Source organism: Orycteropus afer, unplaced genomic scaffold (assembly GCF_000298275.1).
Source record: "Orycteropus afer afer isolate SDZICR_OR568_19922 unplaced genomic scaffold, OryAfe1.0 scaffold00048, whole genome shotgun sequence".
Lineage (NCBI taxonomy): Eukaryota > Metazoa > Chordata > Mammalia > Tubulidentata > Orycteropodidae > Orycteropus > Orycteropus afer.
Genome location: NW_006921635.1, coordinates 2,802,619 through 2,813,012, shown reverse-complemented (window position 1 = coordinate 2,813,012; position 10,394 = coordinate 2,802,619). Strand labels below are relative to the sequence as shown.

At 46.7% G+C, this 10,394-nt stretch overlaps 1 protein-coding gene and 1 pseudogene across 1 annotated transcript; both read right to left on the bottom strand.

Moving 5' to 3' along the window:
* Positions 1–4,400: 4,400 nt before the first annotated feature.
* LOC103194823 lies at positions 4,401–7,125 on the bottom strand (annotated as a pseudogene).
* A 420-nt stretch (positions 7,126–7,545) lies between these two features.
* On the bottom strand, positions 7,546–8,607 carry LOC103194822 (hydroxycarboxylic acid receptor 2-like). The gene has a single exon (XM_007938250.2). It carries the CDS (start codon positions 8,605–8,607, stop codon positions 7,546–7,548), a length of 1,062 nt encoding a protein of 353 aa, XP_007936441.2.
* Between the last annotated feature and the right edge of the window lie 1,787 nt (positions 8,608–10,394).

Here is a 10,394-nt window from a genome sequence, read left to right as displayed (position 1 = left end):
AGATGGCTGCTTGCAAGCTTTTAAGATCCCAGTCGCTACTGGCCAAAGTAGGAGGTGGAACAATGTTTTGTGTAGTATGTTATGCCAGTTGAGCTTGATGTCCCCTGTGACTACGGTCCTGAGCCCATTGGTTCAATTACTTGGTCCCTCTGGGTAGCTGGCTGTAACCAAGAAGTGACTACAACCTTGTCTCTTGTCAGCTCTATTATACACCTGGGAATTCTTACAGATCATACAAATACACTTATAGGGCCATTCTCTGCCAACCCAATACATGGACTTGGGTACACTCCCCACTTCATAGACATACCTAATAGTTCAGCCAATCCACCCATCTATCCACCCATATACCCATGTTTGCCTTCACTGACAATGCAGTACTGTGTGTGCAAAAGGGTTCGTCTTTGTTTTCTGAACCTCCCATGTACCTTTCTATGTCTTCCTCTTCCTCAGTGCCACCATGTTGATCACTCACATTTGGTACATTGCCCATCTCTTCACCAAAATCAGTACTTATCTCTACCTGTCTAACAGTGTTCCCTCCCCTCCCCTTTCACTCCTGGTAACCAACAAAGAAAATTTCCTTCCATAGATAAACCTTTCCTTAACTTCTACAATAATGGACTAATACAATATTTGTCCTTCTGTTATTGACTTATTTCACTCAGTATAATGTCCTTCAGGTTGGGCAATCCTACTTCTGTAGTGATACTGCCTTGGAAACCCAAGGAGGGGTCGCTATGAGTCAGGGCCGACTCGACGGCACATAACAACAACAACAACAATGTCCTTCAAGTTCATCCACATTATGTGGTGTTTTGCAGATTCAATGTTATTCTTTAGGGTCACATAATATTCCATTGTGTGTATGTATCATAGTTATCCATTCCTCAGTTGTTTTCATCTTTTGGCTATTGTAAACAGTGCTGCGATGAACATGGGTGTGCATATGTCTGTTCTTGTCATGGCTCTCACTTCTTTAGGATATATACCTAGTAATGGAATGGCTGGGTCAAATGGTATTTCTAATTCCAAAGTTTTAAGGAACCACCATACTGCTTTGTATAGTGGTTGTACCATTTTATAGTCCCACCAACAGTGCATGAGAGTTTCAATCTCTCCACATCCTTGCCAGAATTTGTTATTTTCTGTCTTGTTGAACTTTGCTACGAGTGCTGGGGTAAGATGGTATCTCATTGTTGTTTTGATTTGCATCTCTCTAATGGCTAATTATCATGAGCATTTCTTCATATGTTTGTTGGCTGCCTAAATATTCTCCTTGGTGAAGTGTCTATTCATATCTTCTGCCCATTTTCAAGAGTGTCATCTTTAAGGAAGCAGACTAACACATATTTCTCTCGTGGAGTGGCTGGTGGGTTAGAACCACCAACCTTTCAGTTAGCAGCCTAACGTTTTCACTATTATACCACCAGGTCTCCTTACCAGGCAAATTGTTGGTGTTTGATATGTAAACATGGACTGAACGCGTGAACTGATGAATGAATTCAGTCATTGAGTTCTGAACACTTGAAAACCACTTTGTCTGTTGAAAGAATTGGAGTCTCACAAACCAACTCCCTTCTGACTCAGACTGGAGGCTTAGGGAAGTCCCTGTGTCCTCTGAGCAGGACTCTGCCATCTCTTCCTCTCTAGGAAAGTGATCCTTCCTCTTAGCTCTCCATCTCTTGCAATATTGCTTTGAGATACAGCGAGCAATTGGCTTTGCATTTAAGAAATTCAAGAGCCTCTACCTTTCTTTCTTCCTTTATTGACATCTAGGGCTGAGCGTCTAAGCCTTATCTTCAACCAAGTCAGGAGGTCGAGGCAAGCCTCCTCTTGTTGAAGAATCAGGAGGGACAAGCTGGAAATGAAAGCTTCACAGGAACTTGGATTGATCTGAGGTTGAAACCAGCACATCTCCTTTCCATCGCAGAACTGGGTACTGAAACTGCCCAAGGATGTCTGTCTTCCTCCTGCTGCAGAAAAGTCCCACTCTGGCCCAGTTCTTGTTTAACTACATGAGTAGTAACAGCAACATTCACCAAACTCTGAACAAAATTATGAAATGTACTGGCAACCTGGTCCAATAAACAGCTTCACAGTGGATGGAGAAAAGATTGAAGTTGTCAAGGATTTCATATTTTTTGGTCCTACGATCAACACAAATGAAAGCAGCAATCAAGACATCAGACAACATATTGCATGGGGCAAATTTGCTGCAAAAGTACTTTCAAGTGCTGACGAACCAAGATGTCTCCTTGAAGACTAAGGTGCATCTAACCCAAGCCATGGTATTTTCAGTCACCTCTTATGCATGTGAGAGCTGGACAATGAATAAGGAAGACTGAAGAATTGATGCTTTTGAGTTGTGGTGTTGGAGAAGAATGCTAAGAGTACCGATTTTTAGTCTGCTAAAAGGATTAACAATTCTGTCCTGGAGGAAGTGCAGCCAGAATGCTCCTTGGAAGTGAGAATGGCCAGACTTCATCTCATCTCTTTGGTCATGTTGTCAGAAGGAGCCATAGCCTGGAGAAGGATGTCATGCTTGGTGAAGTGGAGGGTCAACAAAGAAGGGGAAGACCCTCAATGAGATGGGTAGACACTGGTGCCAACAATTGGCTCAGGTATAGCAAGGATCATAAGGCTGGCACAAGACCAGGCAGTGTCTAGTTCTGCTGTGCGTAGGGTCACTATGAGTTGGACACGACTTGATGACACCTAACAACAGCTGGCAATCTAGACTTCATAATTAAATAGTTCTTATTTATTTTTTAAATTTGCTCCTAATCCTTTCCCATTCTGTTCCCACACATAAGTCATTTTTACACAACTGTCTTGTGATGTAGCTCGGTGCCTGTGTCCTGCTCTCACTGCACAGTGTCCGATTTTCCTAACAGGACACAGTTAACCCAGCATAGTCTCTCCTTAAGCAAAAAGTCCATTTCTGTGAACCATGACCCAGACAAATGCAACGCCAGACCGTGTCTCATGTCCAAGTTTATTCAAGTATCAGTTTATGCTGAGCACAGACACACAATAGTGGTGAGCCTTCCCCCTTGTGACTCTTCCACTATGACTATTGGGCACAGCACTGTCCCCATGTCATGGTGAAAGCAAACAGGCGGGAAGTTCAAATTAATTAAACAAGAGGGCAACGGATTAGTCTTGGTTAGAGCACAGAAGCCATTTCCTTTCCCTTAGTAACCCCGTGTAGCTCATTCCCTCCTGGGCCTCATCGCTTTTCACCTCCATTAGCAACTCAGATATTAGCCAAAGCCGTAAGCTCTCTGCCCAATCTCTTCCTGCTACAGTGTGGCTGACAGATAAAGTGGTCTCAGCAAACCCAGTCGACCTACTGTCTTGTTTAATGATATCTGGGCTCCCTCCAGGAAAAACCTAGCTCCCCTCCAGTCATTCAGTGTGGTAGTTAAGATTGGGTATCAAGCTAGGCTGGACCATGGTTTTGGGTAGCTTGGCAGCTGCATGTAGTTCTTTCCCATGAACAGGTTGTGACCACCTCCATGGTGGGCTCTACTATGAGCAGCTAAGCAGTTGCCTTTGAGATGTGGTTTCCTTCTAGTATATATGGGGAAGCTTTGAGGAGGGTCTCTAGCTTTTGGCACAGTTGGATTCTGCACTTGGCCATGTCTTGATCTCCAGCTTCTGGACTTCAACCCGTGGCCTGCCATATTGCCTGCCGATCTTGGGATTGTGCGGTTTTACCTGCTGACCTTGGGTTTGTCAGCCTCAGCAGCCAGCAGTTGCCTTGGTTGGGAGACACCTCCAATTCCAGAGGTCCTGGAACAAGAGGCAGAGAAGCAGCCCAGGTCAAGGATCCTCACCCAGCCCCTAGAGCCAGCACTCTGAATTTGAACTTGGAGCCTCCTAACCTGTAAGAGAATAAATTCCTGTTTGTTAAAGCCATTGACTTGTGGTATTTCTGTTAAAACAGCACTAGAAAAAACAAGACATTCAGCACTTCTCCCAGTTGAAGTCCACGAACATGCTAGATGTTGCCCCAGGAGCTAAGACACATCCAAGTCTCAGACAGGTGAAGCAGGAGACCAGCAAGTCACAGGTGCCCATGGCCTCTCTGTGGCTCTGACTCTGCTCAGCAGAAATGTTAACGACGTTGCATCTTCAGTCCTACATGGGCCAGAGATTAAGCAGGAGTTTCAGAAGCTTAGAGGCTTTCCTCTCCCTTCCCCAAGATTTCTATAGTGATAACCTGCAACCAAGGGGCTCACTTGGCCATATTGTTTCTCTAAATAAGATACTCTGAATGTGGAAGTCCCAGGAAACCTTGGGCCAAGTCCAGTGATGTTCCTCTGTTCAACAACAAAACCACGTATCCAGAGATGGTGGTTCTTGGTGACGATGTCACTTCTTGGCTGGGTTATTTAAGGAGACATTGCGGTCAGGTAACAGGGGCTCCATGTCTCACTGGAGTTGACCATGAGTTTCCGGAGCATTCCTGGTGGTGCTCAGATCTTCTGTGAGCTCCACACTCGTGGTCCGGTTATTATCTGTCTCACCTGGCAACTTCTTCCAGAGGCAGAAGTTGATCATGGAAGAGAAGAAGTTGGGAAAAGCTGGGCTGAAGAAGAAGTATATCAGGAGGTTGAACATACTTGAGCAGTAGATGTTACAATCTTGTGTCTCCACTGTGTGCAAGAGCCATAAAACTCCTCTTGTGGCTACACTTGGCAGGAAGTAGATGATGAAGACATGGCCACCACCATGATGGGCGAATGGTTCTCTTGATCTTCCCATGCCTGGCTCTGGATGATTCTGGTTGAGCGGAAAGGAGGGTGCAAGGGACAAGAAGTCCAGGAGGAACATGGCATCGTGCTACCCAAAGGCTTTGCAGAAGCTAAAGCTATGGCACAAATTCCCTCCATGGTTTTCCATCAGTATCTGTTTATACAGGAGGTGACAGGGCAGGCCATTGGTGACACCATACAAGAGACAGGAGATGATGGGGGTTGTCCCAGTGGAGATCTTGTTCAGAGCTTGGTGGAGATGGTCTGTCTGGAAGTAGCTGTCCACGGCCACCACCATGAGGAAGATGATGCTGTCCTGGTGGTTCGCGGGCAGAATGAAAGCATCACCCAGCAGGCGATGTCCCGAAACCTCCAGTCCCACTTCCTCATTATCTTATCAGTTCAAAAAAGCAGACAGATGATCAGGAGAAAGTCAGCCACGGCCAGGATGAACAGGAAAATCCGGCTGGATTCCCAGGACTTGAGGTGGAAGCAGAAAACCCACAGAGCCCGGCCAAACTCCGGCACCAACACTGGTGGCAACACGTTGGCAATGAAGTGATCCCGGAATACACGGCAGTTACGTCAACTTACAGAAAGTGGTCATCTTTCTGCAGAATATGCCAGTTCCTGAATGGATTGTCTTAGTCTCACAGAGCACCTCCCCTAATGAATGCTCAAGGAGAGAGTTGTGTGTCTGTGGTGTCTGTGTGGTGAACGTGGGGTTCAGCACACCTTCTATCATGTCAGAGTGTTGAAATAGATGACGGGTTACCAGGAAGCCACAAGATAGACAGTGGAGGTGGCGTATGAGTTGCACTGTCCCGGAATCAAAGCCGGGTCTGTCACAGCTATCCAAAATTCCCTTTTCATTCATTCATTTCCCCTCTGCTCCTTCCCTCTGAAGTATGAGTTCTGTGAAAAAGAGTCTTGGCCAACTGGTTCCTGGCTCAGTCTCCACCAACCAGAACTGTACCTGAAACATACTTGGTGTTTACTATGTAAAATTGATTCAATGCCTGAAAACGAAAATGTCAGTTGTTGAGTTCTGAACACATGAAAACCACCTTATTTACTGAAGGGCTTGGCGTCTCACCACCCGACTCCCTACTGACTCAGACTGGAGGCTTTAGGGAGTTCCTGTCTTCCTCTGAGCCTAATGCTGCCACCTCTTCCTCTCTAGGAAGGCGATCCCTGCTTTTTAACTTTCTATTTCTCCCTTCACTGGTTGGACACAGAGCAAACTGCTCTGCATTTAAGACATTCAAGAGCCTCTATTTTCATTAACTGCCATGCATGGCTGGGATTTTCAATATCTAAGTTTCTTATCTGCAGTCAAGTCCCAGACAAGCCTCCTCTTGTTGAAAAATCGAGGAGGGGCAGGCTGAAAATGAACACCTCACAGAAACTCGGATTGATCTGAGATGCAAACCAGCACATCTCCTTTGCATCCTAGAACTGGGTACTGAAACTGTGCCCTAGGAAGCCTGTCTTCCTCCTGCAGAAAAAAAAAAACAAAAAAACCAGTCTGTCCTTGTTCCTTTTTTAATACACAAACATTAATAGCAACATTCACCAAATTCTAAAGAGAATTTGAATGCATTTGCAATCTACTCTCCAAATTAAATCATTCCTATTTGTTCTCAGTCCTTTCCCATCCTTTTCCCACATGGAGGTTACTTTTACAGAACTGTCTCATGATGTACCTCAGCGTCCATATCCTGCTCTCACTTTATAATATCCGATTTTCCTAACAGGACAGAGTTAACAACCCATCATGGTCTCTGCTTAAGCAAGAAGTCCGTGTCTATGAACCATGACCCAGACAAATGCAACGCCAGACCGTGTCTCATGTCAAGGTTTATTAAAGTGGTCAATTTATGCTGAGTACAGAAACACACGAGTGGGGAGCCACGGAACAAGGGGACTCTTCCCCCGTGGCCATTGGGCACAGCACACTCCCCTTAAAATGATGAGAGCAAACAGGTGGGAAGCTGCATTCTTTCTGAAGCCTTTGTGACTGCTCAGCCTTCAAATTAATTAAACAAGAGAGCAATGGATCAGTCACTGGTCAGAGCACAGAAGCCATTTCCTTTCCCTTAGTAACACCGAGTAGCTCACTCCCTCTTGGGGCTCATTGCCTTCTCGCCTCCACTGGCAACTCACATATTAACCAAAGCTTGTGAGTTTTTTTGCCTGGTCTGTTTCTACTGCAGCATGGCTGACAGAGGAAATGGTCCCAGCAAACCCAGTTGACCTACTGACTTGGTTAAAGATGTCTGAGCTCCCTCCAGGAGAAACCTCGCTCCCCTCCAATCACCCAGCTCTTCTCCCAGTTGGAGTCCACGAACACGTTACACATTGCCCCAGGAGCACAGAACCGTCCAAGTCTCAGGCAGGTGAGGCAGGAGACCAGCTAGTCACAGGCGCCCATGGCTTCTCTGTGGCTCTGACTCTGCTCAGCTGAAATGTTGCCGACGTTACATCTTTAGCCCTGCGTGGGGCAGAGATTAAGCAGGAATTTCAGAAGCTTCGATGTTTTCCTCTTCCTTCCCCAGGGTTTCTGTAGGGACAACCTCCAACCAGGTAGTCCACTCAGCCACTCTGCTTCTCTAAGTCTGATTCTCTGAATGAGGAAGTCCCAGGAAACCTCAGGCCAAGTCCAGTGATGTTACTCTGGGCACTAGCAAAACCATGTGTCTGGAAATCTTGGTTCTTGGTGACAACGTTGCTTCTTGGTGGGGTCATTTAAGGAGAGGTTGAGCTCAGTTAGCGGGGGGCTCTATGTCTCACCGGAGTTGGCCATTAAAGCTTCTGGAGTGTTCCTGGTGGTGGTCTGATCCTCTGTGAGCTCCAAGCTCGTGCTCCGGTTGTTATCTGGCTCCCCAGGCGTCTTCCGCAGGCAGCGGTTGATCATGGTGGAGAAGAAGTTCGGGAAAGACGGGCTGGAAAAGTAGTAGACCAGGGGGTCCAGCATGCTGTTCATGTAAGTGAAGCTGAGAGTCACGAAAAATGCCAGGTCAACGGAGTGATAGTGGCTGCAATCCTGTATCCCCACTTTGTGCAGGAGCCAGAAAATGCGTATCCTCGCGGCCACGCTGGGCAGGAAGCAGATGACGAAGACGACGGCCACCACCATGATGAAGCGAATGGCTCTCTTGATCTTCGTGTGCCGGTCCATTTGCCTCTGGCGTAGGCTCCAGATGATCCTGGCCGAGCAGAAGAAGATGATGCCCAGGGGCAAGAAGAACTCCAGCAGGAACATGGCATCGTGCCACCCGAAGGCTTTGCAGATGCTGAAGCTGCTGCACAAATGGGCACCATTGTTCGGGGTCAGCAGGTTTTTGCGGAGGAGATGACCGGTCAGGCCGATGGTGACACCCCACAGAAGGCAGGAGATGATAGCAGCCGTCTGATTGGAGATCTTGTTTAGGGCATGGTGGGGATGGACCACCCGGAAATACCTGTCCACGGCCACCACCGTGAGGAAGATGATGCTGCCCTGGCGGTTCATGGCCAACATGAACAGCATCACCCGGCAGGCGATGTCCCCAAACCTCCAGTCCCACTTCCTCACGTAGTTATCTGTCAGGAACGGCAGGCAGATGATGAGGAGAAAGTCAGCCAGGGCCAGGTTGAACAGGAAAATCCGGCTGGATTTCCAGGACTTGAGGTGGAAGCAGAAAATCCACAGAGCCAGGCCATTGCCCAGGAGCCCAAACACAAACTCCAGTGCCAACACCGGTGGCAACACACTGACGATGAAGTCATCCCGGAATACACAGCAGTTCTTGTGGTCCACTTGCAGAAAGGTGCCGTGTTTCTGCAAGACGTTCCCGTTCATGAGTGGATCAGGTTAGGGTGACGGAGCGCCTCACCTCGCGAACGCTCAAGAAATGAGGTGTGTGCCTGAGTGGCGAGTGTGTGCCTCAGCACCTGCCTTTATTTCATGTCAGGGTGTTGAAACAGATGACTGAATGGTTACCAGGAAACTGCGAAATAGCTTAAAAAAAAAAAAAAAAAAAAAAAAAACCAGTTACACTCTTACGTAACCTACTGTTTTCATAAACAAGTAAGAAGAATCCCCAGGCTGATAGAAACCCACAAAATTTCCTAAAAGTAAAGGATAAGTTTAGGCAGGCCAGTTGTTGTTTGTGAATCACCAAAATGTGGAGGTGGTCTGAAATAATCCAGTCCTGGGCATTCAAGAACAGAATCACTGCCCTCTGCTTGGCTGATGCAATTAACAAACCCACCACCACAGTAATAAGAAACAGCATGATGTCCGGAGTCATTTAGGAAACCTTAGCTGGCATCTGATTTTTTTTTTTTTTTTACAAAAGCTGAGAGAACAGCAGCTGTCTGTTTCTTGACAACAGACATGCTGGCTCTGAGCACTGTCCCCATGCCGTCTTCCCTGTCTAAGCAGGGATTCCTTTTCCACACTAGAACTCTGCAATTCATCTCTGGTTAGGAAAAACAGAAAACCTACTTCAGAATGCAAAATTTTCTAAGAGGTTCGCACACTTCAGCTCAGGGTGGATGGCGAGTGGTGGTGAGAAGTGTGATGTTAACATAAGTTAGGTTTCTTGTTTGTGTTAGCTTTTGACCTGCTTCCATGCTAAGGAAGTAATTTATTTTACAGTAAGTGATGTTTTAAAAGCCCCCATTTTAGGGAAATTAAACATTGAGTGACAGGGCCTAAGAGGATGTTGTACTCGGTCTTACAGCAGGACACCACTTCACAGATCTTGCGTTGCTTTTCCGTGTGACTGGGTTTGACCCCATAGAACACTTGTACCCAGTTTGGTTCCATGAATTCTTGCTGTGCTAGAGGCTTCTTAATCTGACTGCTTCTGCTTTGAGTTAGAAAGAAGAAATGTATTCCTTTTGCTTTCCATGATACGGGTTTTTAAACTTTTCACAATGACCCAGAGTCATAAAAAAAACCAAACCAAACCCCCTGCCATCAAGTTGATTCCGACTCATAGCAACCTGCATTGGGTTTCTGAGGCAGTAAATCTTTATGGAAGAAGGTTGCTTAGTCTTCCTTCCACAGAACAGCTGGTGGATTTGAACTGCCAACCTTCTGGTTAGCAGGCAAATGCCTTAGGCACTGCACCACCAGGGCTCCTTGACCTAGAGTCGAGGGAACACAATATTAGACTCCCATGGGAACCAAAGTTTGTCAGTGCAGTGTAGTAAATTACTTAGTGTGGCTTTTCTATCCATAACTCTTTGTAAACTCCAAGGTGGGAATTGCTATGAGCAACTGAGGAGCTCCTGATTGCTAAAGTTGTCCACCTGGAGTATTTCTGTTAGGAGTCGCGCAAAACAGTGTTCTGGGAGGTTCCCACTCTCTCTCAGGTGCTTAGAGTTCTGCTGCTATGATTGGCTAGTTTGGCCACTCTGTTGGGCTCAAAAGGAGGCCTTCTAGAGGCAGAACTCTCTCTGACTGCTGGCTGAGGAAAGACATGCTCCTGCAAGACATGTGCTGCTGGGAAAGAGACTCAAGAGACACGCATTGCTGAGAGAGATACCAAGGGACACGCATTGCTGGGAGAGAGACTGTGAGAGACTGTTGAGAGATGGTGGGCTGGGAAAGAGACTGAGCATTTTTTCCTGAACTCA

Bases quoted from the DNA above. Each gene is read 5' to 3' on its own strand.
- LOC103194822 (XM_007938250.2), bottom strand. From the start codon at position 8,607: ATGAACGGGAACGTCTTGCAGAAACACGGCACCTTTCTGCAAGTGGAC.